The sequence below is a fragment of the Ictidomys tridecemlineatus genome, chromosome 12, assembly GCF_052094955.1.
Source record: "Ictidomys tridecemlineatus isolate mIctTri1 chromosome 12, mIctTri1.hap1, whole genome shotgun sequence".
Lineage (NCBI taxonomy): Eukaryota > Metazoa > Chordata > Mammalia > Rodentia > Sciuridae > Ictidomys > Ictidomys tridecemlineatus.
Window position 1 is genome coordinate 5,539,651 of NC_135488.1, and position 21,581 is coordinate 5,561,231.

Genomic DNA, 21,581 nt, shown 5'->3' on the forward strand with positions numbered 1-21,581 from the left:
AATCTTCCTCAGCAGTTGGTGGTACTGAGTGACAATGTCTCCTTGTTGGGAGTCACTCCTGCAGCAGAGTGAAGGCCCTTTACTTACAGATGATGGATGCCAAACAGCGCTGGGATGTGCCTGAGGCAGTGGAGTGGATGTCGAAGCTGCCTGAGTTCAAGCCATTGTGGATTGAAGAGCCAATGTCCCCTGATGACATCCTAGGGCACGCAGCCATTTCCAGGGTGGGTAATCTGATGCTTCTGCTGCATTGGCCATTTATTTATTTTTGTTTAGTTTTCCAGAAGGGTCATGGAAGATGCCAAAATTTTTTTGCATTTTCCCTTTTACATTTCCTCATGGAATATTTGAAATAATTGTAACATGTGACAAGTTACAATTAAGTATAAGAGCTGCAGACTGTACTTCCATTTGTTTGAGAAAAAAAAGTTGCTGAAAGTTGAAAGGCTACCAGCTATCTGAAGATTAATAGATATGGTTCTCATACTTTATAAATATAGAAATATGACTGATATTTAGATATAGATGGTCATTGATTTAAAATGGCTCAACATATGATTTCCCCACTTTATGATGGTGCAAAAGTGATAGGCATTTAGCAGAAACTAGACTTCAAGTTTTGAATTTGCATCCTTTCCTAGGGTTCCAATATGCAGTACAACACTCCTGCGATGCTGAGCAGGAGCAAGCAGAATCAAGTAGCAGCTCCCACTCATCCACACGATCACTAGGGGAAATAACCAATGCTCTGCAGTGTGCTGAGCTGCCAAGCTAGTATATTCCATGGGTGGTGTTTGATGAGTTTTCTACTTAGTATCCTCTCCACTTACAATGGGGTTTATCATTATCCTTATTGTAAGTGAGGAGCATCCTCACTCATTCACCCAGAATGAAACAAAAAGTGTAGACTTCTCTGGATGTCTCAGAAGGAAAGGTGTGCTTTGTTAATGTCAATGTCAAGCCTCCCTGAGAAGGTTTACTGTGTTTTCCAAGAGCCCCTGAGAGAAATCCACTCTAATTGGGAGCCAGCCCCACTCCCTTTCAGGTTCTGAAAGAACCTCATATATTAAAAGAAAAGAAAGAAACAACAACTCATACGTAAGGATATCCGAGAAGTTTTGTCTCTTTTGGAGGGCTTGCTCAGATTTATAGCATTGACCTTTGCGAGAATGCCAGTTGGTTAATTCATAAAGAGAACTAGAACTTCTAGGTTTTTCATCCTCAAACCAGCACAAACTCTGTCAGAAGCTGTATTAAGCCAGAGCTGCAGGATGAGTATGGAATACTGGCTAGGACTGGCTGTGGAATTTGCAGATGTGCTGGCTTCAGACCACAATGGCCCAGCATGGCTATCACCAAGCTGATATACTTGCTTCTGGCAGCAGAGACATTGAGACTCAAGCCTTGTCTCTCCCCCTGGGAACATTTGCCTCTGACTTGTGTTTTCATCGGATAACCCTTTTCCCCTGCACCCTGTGCTATTTATTGAGTTATTACATTCATTTGGTTTCCAGCCAAGTCTTGCCCCCTTAGGAATCATTTTCTCCCTGAGGTGACTTTGCATAACTCTGCTCTCCCCTATTAGGATTTGATCATTAAAAGTTAATTCTGAGCCAGGTGCAGTGACACACACATGTAATCTCAGTGGTTTTGAGGCAGGAAGATCACAAATTCAAAGCCATCCTCAGCAAAAGCGAGGTGCTAAGCAACTTAGTGAGACCCTCTCTCTAAATAAAATACAAAAATAGGGCTGGAGGTGTGGCTCAGTAGTCGAGTGCCCCCTGTGTTCAATCCCCAGTAACCTCTGCCCCCTGCAAAAAGTTAACTGTGATGGAGTAGTCTTAGTTCCAGGTTCTGGGAGGAACACTTCAATGCATCCTGCCTAAACTCACAGGTCTTACAAGTGTATGAAGTCAGAGGCTCAGAGACCTGTTCTTCCAGTTTTCTCACTAAATCAGCATATGATCTACTTTAGGTTGGACACTCATCAGAAACCTGTTTCAGGAATTCTCTCCTTTCCTTACTTACAGCCTCATGAAAGAGAAAAACCTGAGACATGAAGTCAAGTTGGATGGGATCCTGGGCCGAGTACAGTAGAAAGAAGTGGGAGAAGGATGATGAGTGTGGTCTTATGTGAAAGAGGAAAAAAGAAAATCAACTTACCAGCTGGGGTGGATAGCAGAAGTGATAATGTAGGGAACACCACACTACAGGGGAGGGAATGAGAGCAAGAGTCATGGAGCAACTGGGGCCTCTTTATTTAAAGAAAACCCGAACTTTCCAAGGAATAGTTCTGAAATGGGCAGCTCTGGATGAGAGGTCATGGGACAGCAAGACTTTTCACCTGAGTCCCACTTGCCTTTGCTTCTTAGAGTTCTTTAAGGGTTGCTGCACCCTAATGTATGCTGTACGCCCCAGCCCTCCCGCCCCCACCTCTGCTCACCTGGAGGGTCTCCTTAGAAGCTCTTCTGGAATTTGATCCTCCCAGGTTTTGCCTACACAGGTGTGGGGATGTCATTTCCTCAGTAGGCATCAGAGGAAGGGGGCAAATGAGCCAGCTACAAGGGAGGGGTGGTATGGAGATACCTAAGGGAATGCAGGATGCATGCTGGGGAGGTGCTGGTAAGGCAGTAGTTGGGGCCAGACAATGGGGTCCATTGCTCAGAAATGCAGCCAGAGGGAGCCACTGGAGAATCATGGTGATGGCTGGAGGAAAGGGCGAGTGGACTGGTATGGCAACAGAAGTGAATTGGGGGTGGATTTTTGGAAGGCGAAGGATGGGCAGAAGGAAATAGGATGGGAACTGGGAGGCTCTTGCTACATCCAGGGGAGATGCAGAGTAGGGCAGGTTGAAGAGAGCAGACTCAGGAATTAGTGACAAGGAGGTACAAAAACTTGGTACATAGTCAGTGCCACACATAGACCGCCTTAGAGTGGTAAAATGAGTAACTCAAATGGTTTTCTCTCATTACCTTTCCTTTTCTCCCTCTCTTCTAAGATAAAAGAACCAAGCAATCTTAAATTAGAAACTTCAGGAAGCATAAAATATTGTGTGAAAAGGCTCTTGAGAACCCATCTGTTGAAACTGAGACCTGCTACAATTAGGAAGCCAGGGCTTCAGGTTACTTGTGCATAACTTGGCCAAGTTCACACATCCTGCTTAAGGCAGGACAAGTGCTAGAGTAAGGGACACTGCCTTCTAAAATAAGGGCTATTTCTTCTGAGAAGTTGGCTTAATCTAGTGATTCACACATAAAGTAAAGTTGGGTGAGATCTCAGACCAAATGCAGTAGAAAGAGCCTCCTCTGGCTCTGGAATTGGCCTAAAGTTCAAACCAGCTGTATCCTTCTAGTTTTGTGATGGGGGCACAGTTCTTACCTTGCACCTCTTTTTCTTCACCTGTAAAATGGGGCTACTGATGGCTCCTCTCCCGCTGGGTTGTGACTAGGAGTGATTGACGTCAGTATTTTACATGGTGCCTGACAGGCAGTAAGAGCTCAGAAAGTGTGGGCTCTGGGTGTCAGTGATCAAGAGATAGGACCAGACAGGAGCCAAAGATGTCTGAGGTGGGTAACTTTAGAATCTTAGTTCAGTGCAGAGGAGCAGCTTAGGGCCCAGTGGCTGGTGAGTGAGGTAGCTTTCCAGAGTCAGGCAAGAGGACAGAGTAGCAGCATCATGTCTTGGAAGATTCCAGCAACTCACCAAGTGAAGAGTTCGCAGGTGAGCAATGGTCTCAGCCTTATCTGTGAAGTAGGATCTCAGTCATCCACATACATGGAAGGGAGAGGATTTTGGAATTGACAGCGGCACAAGAGGGTTCTAGAATAACCACTGAGGAAAAATAAGAAAGGGAGAGGTAACCTGCAGGAAGCAGAGGTTGGACCCTGTGTGTCCATGAAGAGCCACTGCTGAGTGACCAGGTCTTCTCCCAGTTCCACACCACAGCACAGGCCTTGGAGCAGGAGAGCCAGGAAGGGAACCGATAGCAACTGTGAGCAGTGCTTGCCTTTACTCTCTGGACATGCGTTGGTCCCTCCACACACACATTACCCTGGATATCTTCCTGCCAGTCTTTAAACTTCCCATGGTCCAACCCCAAGGATGTCTCCTTCTTCAGCTATAAATATTTTAAACACAAAGAGTTGTTTCAAATCTTATGAAAATGACACAAGACTGGCTTCTCTTGTAGGCACTGGTTCCATTAGGAATTGGCGTCGCCACTGGAGAGCAGGTGAGTGACATGTCCTTGACCACGGACTGAGGACCCCATTGTACATTAGGCTCCCGTACCTGTTGCATTGTGAGCTGGGAATTTTTGTTATCTTAAAAATCAGCAGTTCCTTAGTGTCTGCAGTCAGATGTAGTCAAAAGGTTGCAGCTTTTTCTATAATTCATGGGACTCAGGTCATTGATTTTTTTCCACATCAGAATGGACAAGGCAGCAATTTAAAGTTATGATCACAAGGGCAAACAATGGCTTCAAGAAAGCCAGCTTCTAAATTGAAGAAACATGATAGTATTTGCTTTCTGTGCTTATAAACTAAGCTCAAGTGCCTGCCAACACCTGCTGCAGCCAGCCCACGAGCCAAGCAATGTGAGGAACAGATTCTCAGTTTTCCCAGCAAAGGAGCAATACTGCTCTGCCATGGTTCTGTTTTGTCATTGTGCCACCTGCTCATCGCTATTACTGTACTTCATCCTGATGCTCCACTTCACTTCTACTTGCCAATCGACACAGCAGTTATTCCTTAATAAATGGTGGGCTGATGCGATCTGTACCTGACTCACACTGTCACATTCGCAGATTTGTAAAGAAGTGAGCCCAAAGTCCCTGCCTGCACTGTCAGGGCCACCACATGCCAAGTGAGAATAATACAGCCCAGGCTTGCTAAAGACCTCTGATGAGTCACAGCTGGCATGGAATCACCACGTTGCCAGGCTTAGGGATCCTGAGGGCTAAGGCTGACTCTTTGTATTATTTTTAATTCTATTTCCAGTGCCACAATAGAGTGATATTTAAGCAACTCCTACAAGCGAATGTCCTGCAGTTTCTCCAGATTGATAGCTGCAGACTGGGAAGTGTCAATGAAAACCTGTCAGTATTACTGATGGCCAAGAAGTTTGGAAGTAAGGGCCCTGCAGAGGCTGCAGGCCAGACCTGTTTCTCCTGCCATCAGACCCCATGGTTCCCTTGGGGGTCTTTGCAATTCACATAAGCCTGTAGTTTGCCTTGTTGGTTTCTTTCTAACTCTTCATTTAGCCCTAATCAAGATATCTTTGATGATTTTCATCCTGGAATTTCATTCAGTATTAATGAATGGTTTAATCACCTTTGGGTATTAATAAAAACCACAGGGTTCTCTTTCATTCCTTCCTTTCTCTGTGCTACCTTTGGCCTTAAATAGAAATTTCTTCTAGTTCCTGTTTGCCCCCATGCGGGTGGAGTTGGCCTCTGTGAACTGGTGCAGCACCTGATTATATTTGACTACATATCAGTCTCTGCAAGCCTTAAAAACAGGTCAGTAATGTGCCACTAACTCACATTGCCACTGAGTAGTGCCCCTTGGTTCAAGCCACATCTTCTATGATTCTGCTCTCAAGACCAGAAATACTCAGAACCTGGTGCAGTGTTACAAGGGCCTAAAATGGCTTTAAGAAAGCCAGCTCCCAAAGTGAACAAACATAGTAGCATTTACTTTTTGTGTTCATAAACTGAACACAAACTATAACACAAAGGCTTTTAGTCTTGCTTGACTTTCCACATGGGGCAATAACAATGGAGACCCACCAGTGCAGAGTCATTGTTCCTTCTTGAAAGGTAAGCTCTTGGTAGCTGACTCACTTTGCTAAGTGTATTGGGGGTGGAGTTTGAATCCAGACTTCCTCTCTCAAAACCAGCTCCTTTTTCTGAAGCCAGCTCTCAGCACACATGCACTCTCCACTTCCATCCAGTCTCCTGACCCTGGAGTCCTGTACCACCTGGCTGCAGCTTTGTGTAGTTAATTCATCTTCTTGGCATGCCCAGGGGAACTTTATCATCTTGCCATGGTGAGTATCAAACCCCAAGCTTTGCACCTGCCAGACAAGTGCTCCACTGTAACCTCAGTCCCCAGGTGAAACTGGGATGGGATCCTTCCAGTCACTGCATCCATAAAGCTTTGCTTACTGTGCTTTTTGGTCTCCTAGAGTTAAAGGTGTCTTAAAAAAGCTCAATTAACATGATGCACAGAGAGGGCATGAAAACAGGCATTGGAAAGGTAAACACCAAAATGGAGCCAGCACAGTAGTGCACGCCTGTAATCCCAGCAGCTCAGGAGGCTGAGGCAGGAGGTTCAGAGTTTCAAAGCCACCCTCAGCAATGGCAAGGCACTAAGCAACTCTGTGAGACCCCGACTCATTTAAATAAAATACAAAATAGGGCTGGGGATGTCGCTCAGCAGCACCCAATCCTCAGTAACCCTCCCAGCCAAATAAAGGGATCGATCTGGGCACATAGCAGGGGTCCTTTATAATTGTAATGGTTTCTTTCTTTAATATTTAGAGTGAGTTCCAAAGGTTTTGTCACTTATATTGTTAGGCCGGATACCCAGGTGAAAATTGTTTTTTTCTTAAGAAAAAGGAACTAAGTCAAAAAAGTCAGTTACTATTCATTAGCTTTTAAGTAAGTTTCCATTGGCAGATATAACTGTGCTGTTTGTTTTAGTGGTCACATTTTGTTGACTGAGGGAGCACAAAATGCTGAGCAAAGAAAGTGGGAATTTATATACTTATATACTCATCCCCGCCCACCTGCCCAGAACCCTTCCCTAAACACTGGAGCATATCCTCTCTACTCCAACATGGCATCACACAGAGGGCCTGTCTGTCACATAGGAATGCTCCACACATCAACATTTATCAAGAGAGTATCAAGCTTAAAAAGGGATACTAGATATCATTCTTACCTGAATTTTCAGTGGCTCAGTGTGACTCAGGTAAGCTCTTGGTAGCTGACTTGGGACACCTCAGTATCCCTCAGTGCATTTCCCAAAGAAATAAGTAATAAAGTAATGAGTACACAGGTACTTCCTATTAATATGCCTAAACAATTTTATACTAAACCCATCTGTTCTTCTGGAAGATGGAGGTTGACATCAGGTCATCCCCACTCCAATGAATAGGCTGATTCTAGCATGCAGAAAAACCATCTTCCTAGGTTATGTTGCTTTTGCTGCTCTCATTTCAGTTCCTGCCCTTGGAAACAAGGGCGGTCCAGACCAACCTTGAGAAGTCCCAGGGGTCTTGAGGGATAGAATGAGTGCCACCAGTACCTCAGTGCAGGAAGTTCCTGGTGCAATACTGGCAGTGCTGGGGGGAATGCCCGTACACCACCACACCGACAGTGCACGCCAACCCCACATGCTTTGTCCTTCTTTGCAGGGAACAACTATTCCCTGCTTATCTTTCAAGGCCCAACTGTACTGTCTCATGTGGCTGTCTTCCTCCACAACCTGTTCTTAACACATGACACAGCACAGTCAGTGGCTTAGTGCCTGTGTCCACCAAAACCATGAGACTCATTTGCTAATTTCTTTATGCAGTCCCAGCACCAGGCTGCACACTGCCTGCCTGCCACAGCTATTAATAATCAAGAGACTAAAGCAGCTTAGGTTACCTGTCCCCCTCCACCCCAAACATAAACACATCCCACCCTCCCACCACAAAACTAGAAAGTGGCTGACAGACTGACCCAAACCTATACTCTTCTAAACTAGTTACATAGCTGGAAAGAGACTCACTTGGTGATTTAATCTATTCATCTAACTTTGGGATATAGGCAACCAGGTCATTCCAGATACTTCATGGAATCTAAACTGATGCTTTTAGGGCATCACAGAACTTTTAGTTACCAGGGGCTTTGTGATTCACCTCAGCCCCCACATTTTACAGATAAAAAGCTGTTTTACAGATAAAAAGCATCCAAGGCACAGAAGGGCTTTGCATAGAAGCCTTTGAAATCAGCTAAGCCATGATGGAGTCCATTTTTTAAGGGCAGTCCCCCCTCTGCCTTAAGAAAAACATTATATGGAGCTGGTAATGTGGCTCAAGCAGTAGCGTGCTTGCCTGGCATGCATGCGGCCCGGGTTCGATCCTCAGCACCACATACCAACAAAGATGTTGTGTCTGCCGAGAACTAAAAACTAAATATTAAAAAATTCTCCTCTCTCTCCTCTCTCACTCTCTCTTTTAAAAAAAAGAAAAAGAAAAGAAAAGCATTATCTGATTTCGGGCATTATTGTCCCAATTTAATTCCCTCTTCTAGGATGTGTGAATATGTGGACCATCTGCATGAACATTTCAAGTATCCTGTGGTAATCAAGCAGGCTTCCTACATGCCTCCTAAGGTAAGCTGGGACTTGGGACACCTTAGATGCTGCTAGCCACTAGTGTGCCCATGAACATAGGGCACAAAGCTCTAACTCCCCAGAGTTTATTTTCATATCTAGAAACAAATGGCTCCTTAAGAGGTCAGAATCAAATTCCTAGGACCGGAAGGTCAGCATGGAGGTTAAATAGCTTGACAAGGATTCTTTAAAAAAACAAAAATTGGTACCATCTACAAGTTAGTGACCTAAAAGTTTCTGACTACAATGGTATTACCTGGGCCATTTGTCCTGGTCAGGTTCAGATTGTGGCTTATTTTCACCAATAGGGGTTGTGCTATCAAAGGAAATTTGATTAGTTTCTGTAACTAATCCTACTGAGTACCCAATAAAGTATGCCCCCCAACCCCCAGTCTGAAAACTTTTTAAAATATTGAATTGCTTCTGACTTACTGGCACTATTAGGAACAGTAGGAATAAGTAACATACATATTTTTGTTCCTGGTGGTTATCCACACAAGTGACTCTGTCGTCTTTGCTAGGACGCTGGCTACTCAACAGAAATGAAGGAGGACTCTGTAAGGAAACACCAATATCCAGATGGCGATGTCTGGAAGAAGCTCCTCGCTGCTCAAGAAAACTAAGTGTTCATTTAGCCCTAACACCATTTTTTCTTAAGTGAAAAGACTTAAAATTTCCTAGGTAGTTTTATAAAAATAGAGAAGAAAAATCTTATCCTACTAATCAAGACAAGTTCCACTCAAGAATTAGCCCAGTCATCATTTCAATTTGATTATTTTAACAAGCCAATATATATTCTATTTAATCCTTAAGTAGATTTAGATTTACCTAACCCAAAGCCCAGGAAGATATTCTTACCAAAATTTCCATCAAGTGCCAGTCTGCAGACATTAAATCATACTTTGAAAATAAGCAACACATTGCATAATTTGTTGGAACAATCCCTTATTTGTTCTAACACTTGTCATAAACTAGCAGAATAAAAATAGTTCTCCAGGACTCCAGGGGATCTGTTAGTGCATCCAAGGAAAAACTATTAGCCCTGATGTGATCTAGCCTTTTCCTGATCAGTAAACATATTAGAGAATCCATACCACACTAACATATATGGGGGCAAAATGGTATTTCATGAATTATTTTTGTAATCCTTAAAAACAAAACAAAACAAAAAAAAAATCAGTCCTAAGTGGTGTTTATCTTTTTATTTATTTATTTTGGACAGCATGCCTTTATTTGTTATGTGATGTCAAACACTCTGCCACTGAGTTACAACCCCAGCCCCTTAAGTGGTAATTATCTTTTAATGTAAAATGCATCTAGGATGAGATGAATCATGAAAAAAAAGGGCAAAATATAGTTTAGTCAGAATTTCTAATATATATTCTCACCCTCTAAGCAGCATCTAAACCAGAATCCAGCACAGCTTGGCTTAGGTGGGTTTGTTTGGGTGAATCTCTTTTAGGCAGGCACTGAGCAGATAAATGACAATACAGAATGAAAAAAAAATGGACAAATGCAAACAGTTCTTTATTATAGAAACATAAATAAGCATTCATAATGCACATATATTATGATAGATGGGTTACTTCAAAATTGAAGGGAATAAATAGCTTGTACAAACAATGAAATTCACAAGTCTTAATGAAGCCAAGAGACTGAAATGCTATGTATTTTTGCTAAAAGTATATAAACTTTCACTTTCTTTGCTCAGCATTTTGTGCTTTCTCAGTCAACAAAATGTGACTGCTAAAACATACAGCACAGTTATATCTGCCAATGGAAACATACTTGAAAGCTAATGAATAGTAACTGATTTTTTTGACCTAGTTTCTTTTTCTTTATAAAAAAACAATTTTCACCTGAGCATTCAGCCTACCCCTACAAGTGACAAAACCTTTCCAACTCCTTTGAAAGCACTCTAAACAGCCATTTCCATTTTAATAGTTGGATGTGGATTGTACCACTCAATCTGAAAGTCTTCAACTTTGAAGTCATCGATTTTCTCAACCTTTCGAAGGATTTTGAGCTTTGGGAATGGTCTTGGTTCTCGCTGAAGCTAAAAAAAAATCAGATCATTATTTTGCCATATTTGTGCAACCTGCTTTTAATTCTGCTTCCCATGGAACAAGAACACAGTATTTGGGCTGGGATTGTGGCTCAGTGATAGAGTGCTTGTCTAGCATGTGTGAGGCCCTGGGTTCAATCCTCAGCACCACATAAAATAAATAAATAAAATAAAGATATTGTGTCCAACTACAACTAAAATAATAAATAAATACTTTAAATACTGTGTTCTTTTTTTTTTAATCAACAAAGTATTATTTTACAAGTGTCTAGTACTGTGGGTGCCCTAACCCTGGTTATACACTACTACTGCAACATAGCCAATTGTTTTTGTTGCACAGATCAAGTGTAAAGGGTATCTTGTACCAATACAAAGCACCAGGTGCCTGGTAGCCCATCAGGTGTGAGTTATGGTAATTCATGGTAATTATTAACACTATGACACAGTCTTTTATTTTACTTTTCCATCTATACCTCATAGTAACATGCAGTATAGTTTCTTGAGTTCCACTGTCCCTAACCCAAATGTCCCTGGCAGAAAGGGGAAAAAAAGATGGCATCTCTCGACAAGTTACAGAAAAAGGCAAGCCCGGACTCCAGTATGAGTACTTGTGGCAGTGAGGATGTAGAGGTCATGACCTTTTGTATCTGTGTCCAACACAAGTGCAGACAGCAGAGAGAAGCGGCTGAATAAACCTGTGGTCACCCTCTATTTAGGCCAACATCCGAAAAAGGAGTAACTTACAATCTAATCTAGAATAGGATAAGAGTAAAAGTTTTTGGTTCTAAAATTATTTTTTTTCTTGGGGCTCATGAAGGCACATTCATATTTTTATTCCATTTCAAGTCATCTGTTGGTCAGTAATAGGGATTTGAACAGACTAGGCTTTTGAGAGTTCAGACCTAAGCATTATATTTAGCATAGAATAAAGAGAAAACATGCACTTCAATTCCCCTTCAAGTAAAAATGAATTGGGGAGGCTGGGATTGTGGCTCAGTGTACAACACTTGCCTAGCATGTGTGAAGCACTGGGTTCGAGTCTCAGCATTGCATATAAATAAATAAAATAAAGGTTCAAGACAACTAAAAAAATGAGTTAGGAAGGCACCAAATTCCCTGCCCAGAGTGTGGCTCTTCCTTTCTGTTACAGGTGCTTAGTTCCTCACAGCTCCTATCACATCAAGTATCACATCATCCCTGCCCACCTAAACACTGGAGCATGTCCTCTTTACTTCAGCATGACATCACACAGAGGGCCTGTCATATAGGAATGCTCCACAAATCAACCTTTGAGTACCAAGTTTTGAAAAGTATACTAGATATCATTCTTACCTGAATTTTCAGTGGCTCAATGTGATTCAGGTAAATATGTGCATCTCCCAAAGTATGTACAAAACCACCTGGCTAAATAAATCCCTCAGAACAATCAATGTTTTCATTTCAATTCCTTTAAACCCATCACTTAAAAACGCATTATAGAATATGTAGCTATCCCAAGGCTTTTGAGGAAAATAAAGAATTTAACCAGTACAGCTTTTGAGAAAAGTTAATTTAGGAAAGTTACATTATAGACAACCTGCGTGAACTTACGTTTACATAGACAACAAAGGCAGGAAAGCCCGATGAAGGCTCACGAGGCAAGCCAGTTTATATCTGTCTTACGTATATCAGATTTTAATACTAATCAGAGACTGAATTCTCCTGCTAGTTTTTCCAAATTAAAGAATCAAAGAGCTCAGTGCAATAGGCTGGCTATAAGAGCGCTTTCCTAGGGTAGCTCACCTGCAGGCCCGTGATGTGTGCAATCATGTAGGTAAGCAGGGAATAGCTGGCGATGTTGAAAGGCACTCCCAGGCCCATGTCACCTGACCAGCTGGCAGGACAGCTCCCCATTCACCACGTAGAACTGGCAGAGGGCATGGCATGGAGGCAGTGCCATCAGAGGAAGATCTGAGGAACCAGCACAGAGGAGAACAAGGAGGGGTATATGGTTTTAAAGAGCACAGGTAAAAGCACGGTAAACCATCAGAGATCATGAAAAAAGCCATCAGGCCCCAGGGAAGTCTGCAACCCAGATTTTTTCATCATACAAAAATCAGACCATTGTCCCACCCCTTGCAGCAGTGGCCTGAAGCTGAAGATTTGTGCAGATTTATCTATGCTGAAGCAATGTTCTCCTATTCGAGCTGAAATTAAGGATCTATGCTATTTTTGTGGCACCAGACTGCAAATACAGGAGGAATGAGTTACTTCATTTGCAGGGACCACAGGATATTGGTGCCTTCAGCAGACCCTACTGTCTTCATTATAGATCCAAAATCCCATTCTGGGTAGACTTTATTTTTAACAATTGTGTTGTAAAATTATTAGTGAGAGTGGAGTAGTGGTGACCAGAAATGTCATCTGCTCCAAATAAAACGTTAAGATTTTATGTGTATTTTCATAGGCAATTTAAAACTCTTTTTTGAAAAAAGTACAAGTATAAATGCACAAATTAAGATGCTCTGCTTTCAACCTGATGATCCGAGAATGAAAATGAATTGTGATTTGCTGAGGTTAACAACAAACCCCATGGCTGGGACGAGCTCCCAGGGTCCCACCTCCCCGGGTCCCACCTCCCTGTGGTGCCTCAGCAGTGTCACATGGCTTTGTTTTGTGCTGATCATACACTTAACAGAAAAGAGGATGACCAGGATGGTTTCATCTTTTGGGTTCCAGGCACACATGATGATCCTTCTGTCATCAGGGATGGTTTTGATGGTGTCAAGCACTTTTTGCAGTTGGTCTACTCCTTGACCAGAATAATCTATAGAATTGTTAAAGACACATACACAAATTAATCAGAGCCTCTCATGGGATGGCCCTGCCATCATCTATTACACCCTTCATTCAATGTCCCTTCTTGACCCATGGTCACAGAACTCTGTGCAAATTTCTCATCTCTCTCTGGGTTGAGTTTGAGGTCTTAAGCTTTCAGTCCTTTGGAGTCATAGTAAAGTCTGTTTTCTATACATGAATTCCTTAAAGATTTGTCCTATCACAGTGTCACCTCCTCCTCCTCCTCCCTTCCCCCACTGCTAAGTGCTATGGTTTGGACATGGTTTCAGTGTGTCACTCAAAGGTTCATGTGTTGGGCTGAGGATGTGGCTCAAGCAGTGGCGAGCTCGCCGGGCATTCGCGGAGCGCTGGGTTTGATCCTCAGTACCACATAAAAAATGAAGATGTGTCCACCGAAAACTAAAATGTCACAGGGCACAGTCCCCACGATTAAATCTTGGTGGCTTATTTTATAAGAGGGAGAGAAACCAAAAGGGACACATATGTGCTCTTCTCATCTCTTGCCATGCAATTCCCAGCTTCCTCAGAACTCGGACTGTACGAAGGCCATCATCAGATGTGGGTCCTTGAGCCTCCAGGACCAGGAGCTAAATAAACCTTTATAATATTATCCATTTTCGGGTGTGTTGTTCATAGTTAAAACAAAAACAAACAAACAAAACCCCCACAGACTTATACACTTATCTCAATAATCTTAGATTTTTCCAATGTTTCCCATTGACTCAGCTTCTAACCCACCAACCCTTCTTGTCACACTTCAACTGACACAACCTGGTTTATCCTTGTCCCACAGAACATATTAAGTCTTAAGTAGAATATAGCATTGCATACACATTCCAACTAAAAAGAGGCTGTGGATTCCTTTCCACGACCTTGATACTAACTTACCCACATTTCTACCCCAAACTATACTCGAGACTGAGCAGCTAAACAGGTATTTCCCATAAATATAGGAAAACTCTATAATGATTACATCATCTTTCTTTTCTCCCAATCCTGTTTTCTGGAGTTTGATTCCCTGCTTTCCTTCTGAGATGGAACTGGAAGCTGAGAAGTGATTTGTTAATGGAAACAGAGAGCTTCGGACTGTCCTCTAGTTAAAATTCCAACTGATGAGAAATGTTCCAGACCAACAGTTCTCACATCTTGTGGGATAAAGGCCTCTAACTGATCAACTCTGGATTGTACTAATGTTAATTTAAGTAAGAGTATTAATAGCAGCTATCACTATGGGTGGGGACAGGGTGAAGGGTACAGAGGAATTTTCTCTACCTTTTTTTTCCCAATTTCCTGTGAATCTAATTATTTCAAAATGAAAACTCAGAATCAAAGATGACAAACTCCTCTGCTGACATCTAGCAGCCTGTACTCATCCAACTAAGTCAATACTTTTATGACTTGGCCCCTTAAGCAACAAGAAACACCAGGCAGGATGTAAAGCCCCTAGCCAGGGGAGAAGCCTGACATCTTCAGGAAAAAGCTCTAGGTCAGCAATCACATACCAAGAAGCCACTGACCATTCACCTGCAGAAAGTCTGGCCTTGCGCATGCTAGACAAGCCCTTGTTGTAACCATTTTTAAGTATGCAATTCATCAGCATTAAGTAATTCCTATTGTTGTACAACCACACAGTATCTACTTCTAGAACATTTTCATCTTTCCAAACTAAAATTGCGTACCCAAACAGTAACTTTCCATTTTCCCCACAACCCAAGCCACCATTCTACCTTCTCCCTCTTCAAATTCACCCATTCCTAGTCCTCCAGCGTTTGTTTTTTTTTTTTTTGTTTTTTGTTTTTTGTTTTTAATTCTTGAAACTGCCAACATCAAAAAAGGCCTTATGTCTGCACATAAATGCAGACTTAGTCTTTCCCTGAGGAATTAACACCAGGCCCAAATCCCTCCAGCCAGGAAATTGTTACTCCTGCATGTGTGCACACACACACACAAATACACCCTCAGGTGGTGTTTGCTTTGGCAACCCCTATCCTAAGAACAGGTGAGCTAGAAATAAAGAGCCAAAGGCAGGAGTGGGAGGGGGGTTGGGCTCTGTGACTCAAGCAAATGGTGCCACTAACAGGACAGGAAATCCTGGAGTGAAATGTTTCATCCTTCCTCTATTCCAGCAGAGTGTGGGGAAGGGGACCTCAATGCTATGCTGGATCACACCAACACCACCTAGTGCATGCTAGAGGTTTAGTCTCTAGCTAAAGAAACAAGCTCCCACAGATGAACTTTCTTCCTACCCTATTCCCCAACATGGACAAAAATCCTGCAGCTATCTACCAACAAACAACACAGGATGGCACAGATAAGGAAAATTCCAAGAATTCATAAGAACCCCGTAAATGCAAATCACCAAGAGTGTGATCTGACCTTCATGGGGCACTGTCTCTCAAAATGTCAAAGTTCTATATCAGCTCCTGGGACAGAACCCAGGACCTCACACATGCTAAGCAAGCACTCTACCACAGAGCTACACCCCTGCCCCGACGCTGACGCTGATTCATTATGCCCTAGACTTTATCCAAAACAATGGAGCAAACTCACGCTAGGAAGAACATTTGGGAAATCTGAGGAATTGCTCTGTTCCCTCACCTGAATCCATATCTTTGTATTCTGCCTTAAAATGTCTCCACTGGAAGCCATAGACTGGGCCCAGATCCCCATCTTGTCTGGTGGAGAATCCCAGGCCATCCAAAAAGCCTCGAGATCCATTGGCATCCCAGATTTTCACTCCCTTGGAAGATAGTTCTTTCGCATTTGTGGATCCCTAAAGAGATGAGAGTATAACAGGCACACAAGTGAATTCTGAGCCATCTGGGTTGAGGCCCCCAAAGTCACCCACTACTCAGCCTCTAGCCCATGCTGACACGCTGGAGGGCGGGCACTTGACCCTGTCCACGTGGAGCCTGAACTATCTGTAAGCAGACTGGACCCAGTCCTAACTTTTAGATGGTGGTAATAGGGTGGTCTGACCCCTTCTTTGGATCCATCTCTCCAATCTTTTCCTATAGGGCTGGGGGTGTTGTTCAGTGGTAGAGTGCCCCTGAGTTCAATTCCCGGTACTGTTTTTTAAAAAAAAAAAGACCTGAGATTTCTGAAGATGCATTTTAGAAGTTCACAGTCATTTAAAAACCAACACAGAACCTACCCCAATAACACAGAACTGAGAAAGACTGAACTGAAGCCAAATGTCAACCCTTTCTAGGTCTGCCTGGATGGCCCAAGATCATATAAGCCACATCAAGAGCTTTATAGATGGGATCCAAATGTCTAGCTTGTCCTAGAACCAAGCCCATCTCTTCAGAAGGTTCTGGTCAGTACTAGTCAGAACATCACTGGTTCTGGACCAGGACACTATACAAGGAGGAGCCTGGTATCACTGCCACCCATCTCATGGCTCTCGAGCTCTTTTCCAAACTACCTACTACCTTTTGCTCTTTTCAGCATTCAAAACAAGTTGAGTGACTAGCACATGGCAGTCTATGCTCCAGGCCCTGGGGGAACAACAGCAAAAAAGTGACTAATTCTTTGCTCTCGTGGAGCTTATTTATTTGTCTGTTATCCCCCTAACCACAATGGGGGCAGGGTGGAGAGGAAAGACTGTGGCATTACACATCAGATGTTCCCTCTCGAGAAAAATACAGGAGTCAGGGGAGAATTATAGTCTTTGACTGGGAGGCTGAGACTCACTGAGCAAAGACTTAAGGAGGTGAAGGAGTCACACTCCACGGGGGTGGAGAAGAAGGTTCTAGAGAGTGGGAAGTAAGTCCCAGAGGCCTCTGTGGGAATGTCCTAGTGTGCTCAAAGATAAGCAAGAGGGTTAGGATGGATGGTACAGAGATGCAGATTTCCCAGAGCTGGAAGGCATTCTGATAAGGACTCTGCTTTTTACTGAGTAAAATGAGAACTACTAGGGATAATGTCTAAGGGCTGTGGGCCTAGAAGTTACATGATCGGACTCTTAAAAACCCTCTCTATGTTGAAAACAGACCGTCAACTTTCAACAGAAACAGCTTCTTTACCTTGATAAACCACAGCAACTCCTCCAAAACACCCTTCCAGAACACACGTTTGGTTGTCAGCAGAGGAAATTCATCTGAAAAACAGTTTGCCGTACAGTTTGAACATGGGAACAGAGAACACATCTTCCAAACTTTCCTGTGGAGGAAAACTGTCCTGGGAACCTTAGGAACATCCAGAAAACTGCAACTCCTGGGATCAGGGAGGAGCTCCAGGCTGCAAGGCAAGTCAGTGACACAAGTCACACAGGCACAGCCCCTCCTGAGCCCTGGCGACTACCGGACACAGTAATTCCACACAAAGACATGGAGGATGCCCCTGTGGAAAAGGGAAAGAGCTATCACCCACTACCCAGTCCTTGTGAATCCTGTCACACAGGTGTGAAGGCAACACTCAAAATGTTTCCCAGGACACAAGCAATTCCACCACTGTCAAGAATAAACTTAACTCAGTGCAGGGGAACAGATGTCACACTGGTGAAAACTTCAGAATAGTTTTTCAATATTTGTAAAGCAAATCAACATCAATTATTTTAGTGTACCAAAGCCAGCAACTGTTCACAGAATGGGTGTCACGAGCAGCTTCCCGCAGCAATAATAACCTAGAACTCTAGTGAGACTCAGGTGGACGAGGAATAGAGAGCTACTTGGCCTCATCTGCTTTTCTCCACCAAAGTTGACCCCATTTAAAGCTGTCCTGGAGGAGCAGGCCAGTCCTGGACAGAGGTGGCTGCCAGGCATCCCCAGAAGGGCAGATGCCCTAAATCAAAAAGTGAGGCTGGGCCAGGTGTGCTGGTGCATGCCTGGAATCTCAGCTACTCAGGAGGCTGAGGCAGAAGGATCACAAGTTTGAGGCCAGCCTGGGCAATTTAGAAAGCCCCTCACTGAAATGTTATTAAAAATCGCATTTTAGGGCTGGAGTTGTGGCTCAGTGGTAGAGTACTTGCCTAGCACACATGAGGCACTGAGTTCGTTCCCAGAACCTGATAAAAAATACTAAATACTAAATATTGTCTTTCTACAACTAAGAAAAAGTTTTTTAAAATAGCATTTTTAAAAAGGGGGTGTGGATGTAACTCAGTCTAACATGTGTAGGGCTCTGGGTTCCACCTCCAGTATAAAAAATAATAATAATAACTGAGGTTGGGGTTTATCTAGGGCTTTGGGGTCCAACTCCTGGGTATGCACTTTGGTTGTGCATCACTGGAAGAGTGACTTAACTTCTCTATGCTTCAACTCACCACCAATAAAGTAGGGATAGAGAAAGTTTCTACATCAAGGATTGTGGGTGGGATTTAATAAGAAATGGTTAACACACTTGGGTTAGCATTAGCCACCAGCAGGACGACTCTCACGCTGTCACATGCAGGGCTAGGCTCAGGGATGAAAGTGGCTCATGCGTCCCCAGGGAGCTGACGGCCGAGTGCTCTTAACCCAGCCTCTGGCTCCTCTCTGCTTCCCTCCTCCTCAGTTCCCAGAGAACCCCACACCCTTCACATGCGTTATATCCCTGGTTCCAGGTTGGGAGTGTTTGTAGCTCCCACGTAAGACGGCTTTCCATCAGCTTAACCTGGGGAACCACCCAAGGGAAGCCACCTCATGCCACGGCCCCCTTACCTCTGAATGCTGACGATGACCCTTAGGAGCCAGAGGATGGTCGGTATCAAGACAATATCCAGGATCTGCTGACTGTTGTATTTTCTTGCTGGTAAGAGACACAACCCTTTAATAATGCGCTTCCTCAGTCTCTGCCCTGGGGGGACTGGGACTGTGGGTCCCTGGACAGTGATGCAACTTCCTGTCAAGATGGTAAAGGGGGCTGGGAGTGGGGCTTAGTGGTGACCGCTTGCCTAGCATGTGGGTGGCCCTGGGTTCTAGGCCCAGCACTGAAAAGAGAAGAGAGCAATGGTCTGAGCACCAACGAAGAAGTGCTGCCTTGAATCCGGAACCATACCTACAAGTCAGAGCCAAGGTGAGTGTGGAGGCCAGGCTTCCCTGTCCCCAGCCCCCAGCCCCCAGCTCCAGAGGTGTGCGAGCAAGTATGGACTGTCCTCAGAAAGTGGCTCCAGTTCTACAGAGCCCATTGCAAGTGAGCCTTCCTCCCCCAGAATTCTTTTCATCAAGTTCCCTTAAGAAGTCTTAAATAATCCCACCCAAGGTGGAGGTAGATGTGGTAGGAAGAGGTGGGGGCAGGGTCGGTGCAGGCTCCTGCTGTGGGGAGGATCTGGGTGGAAGGCCAAGGCAGGCAGGAGATGGAAGGGTAGAGGGCAGCCCCGAGACACGGCCCAGTGTTGGAGAGATGACCAGGTAAGAATCTGGTGTGATGGACTCCTACACGTGAAATCCCTAAAATACTGCATGGCTAGACACACACAAAGGCACCATCCCTCTCAAGAGCATTGGATATAAGTGTGTGTGTGTGTGTGTGTGTGTGTGTGTGTGTGTGTGTGTACACATAGAGACATATATTTCCTCCCAGTGTTGGGGATTGAACCCAGGGCTCCACACACCAGATTAGTGCTCTATCACTGAACCATACCTCCAACCTGAATACGGAACACTTTTAATAATTTTCTGGTGTCCCCCTTCCTGGCCCCCAAATCTCCACAGTGCAGGGTGGATTTTCAACAGAGAGCTGAATGAGCACCTGATCCTCCGTGAAGCCTAGAGCTGGAGGCACTGTCCTGACTGAATGGTGGCATCAGCCACCGTGGCCATCAGGCTGCGATGATGATCAGCGTGTCAAACCTAATGGCAAAAGCAAAGTCCATTAAGAATCAAGTGAGAGGCATGTCAAGCTCAGGCTCTGATGGGTCCCCAGAAAACTGAACCAACAGCTTATGTGAGATAACTAGCCAGTGCTGAAATTCATTTCTGGAACTTTTAGGTCACTGCATGGGAAGCAAGAAACACTAGGCTTGAACCATCCCATGATCATCCATTGGCTGCTCTGAGTCACCCGCAGAGATGCAGGAATCACTAACCCACATCACTTCGCCTTTCAAAAAAGTCTATACTGGTGAAGAACATTTTTATTTTTCTATTTTTTGGGCACCAGAAATTGAACCAGGGGGTGCTTTACCACTGAGCCACATCCTCAGCCTTTTTTTTCCTCCATATTTTATTTAGAGACAGAGTCTCGCTGAATTTCTTAGGGCCTTGCTAAGTTGCTGAAGTTGGCTTTGAACTCACCATCCTCCTGCCTCGGCTTCCCAAGACACTGGGACCACAGGCGTGCACCACTGTGCCCATCCGGTGAAGAATACTTGCAGAATGCACAGTAGGTCTTTCCTGGTATTAATTTTACTATGTACATTACGACTTAATGGAAGTAGAATTCATCGTGCCATGAATTTCCTGACAGTGGTGCTAAAAGAGAAGAAAACACCGACCAGGTCCCCCTAGCCACGTGCACTTCGGGAGAAGTTTCCTGGCACTGAGAGCAGTGGTCACAGGGGTCAGACCCCGCCTAGCTGTGCACCACCAAAGTCAGCCTGCGGCTTGCATCTCTGTGCCCTGCAGAGCTCGACACACAGCAGCTCAAGACGCACCAGCTGGCGCACAGCACCAGGGCCGAGGGTGGAGACCAGCGGCCTGGAGAAGGGAAGGCTTGTGGGAGACATGTCCACCGCCCAGGGGAGGGCTGGCCAACAGCCCGTTGGCCAGCCACACAGGCTGAGTTTCTGACAGTGAGGTTAGGGAACGGGCCAAGGAAGCTGCCAAAGGAATTGCCTCCTTGGCCATGTTGTTCTAGGATGCCTGGCCTTCATCCCTAGTCTCATGACCTGAACGCCTAAGAGCCCTGTCCCTCCAGTGATAAGTGATAGAGGTGGAAGGAGCATCCTTTGCTATTCATCACAAGCCCTTTTTCAACCCCACCTGAGCTTAATGAGGTCGCCCTGGGAAAGCCCCTCAGGATGGGGATTTGAATCGACAGGGGAATCTACCAGGGGATCAGAGAGCTAGAACTTCCAGCCCCACCCCCATCCATGCCGCCTACCTCTGGGGAGGGCAGAGGGGCTGAAGATTGGGTTGATGACCAATGGCCAATGTGTAATCTGTCATGCACACATAACGAAGCCTCCACAAAAAAAAAAAAAAAAAAAACAATAGTGTTGGGGGAGCTTATGGGTTACTGAGGGGCAGGGAAGGGCACACCTGGAAAGGGTATGGTAGCTGCGCACCCCTTTTCCTGCACCCTGCACCTCTCAGTCTGGCTGACCTGAGCTGTACCCTTATACAACAACCAGAAATCTAGTAACCGAAGTG

At 44.4% G+C, this 21,581-nt stretch overlaps 1 protein-coding gene and 1 long non-coding RNA gene across 7 annotated transcripts in view; one reads left to right on the top strand and one right to left on the bottom strand.

Annotated features, from left to right (window-relative positions):
* Positions 1–10,669, top strand: part of LOC144368986 (mitochondrial enolase superfamily member 1-like) — a 34,775-nt gene extending 24,106 nt beyond the window's left edge. For all 6 annotated transcript variants that reach the window (XM_078027998.1, XM_078027995.1, XM_078027997.1 and 3 more), the window contains 6 exons: positions 90–224; positions 4,190–4,231; positions 4,998–5,127; positions 5,419–5,518; positions 8,303–8,384; positions 8,906–10,669. In XM_078027998.1, the coding sequence (XP_077884124.1) occupies positions 90–224; positions 4,190–4,231; positions 4,998–5,127; positions 5,419–5,518; positions 8,303–8,384; positions 8,906–9,007 (591 nt within the window). In that variant the 3' untranslated portion in view covers positions 9,008–10,669. The remainder of the gene's footprint in view (positions 1–89; positions 225–4,189; positions 4,232–4,997; positions 5,128–5,418; positions 5,519–8,302; positions 8,385–8,905) is intronic.
* LOC144368987 (uncharacterized) lies at positions 10,216–11,855 on the bottom strand. Its single transcript, XR_013428400.1, has 2 exons — positions 11,782–11,855; positions 10,216–10,440 (listed from the first exon to the last, which is right to left on the bottom strand). It is a non-coding gene; the product is annotated as an uncharacterized LOC144368987 (long non-coding RNA).
* Positions 11,856–21,581: the final 9,726 nt, after the last annotated feature.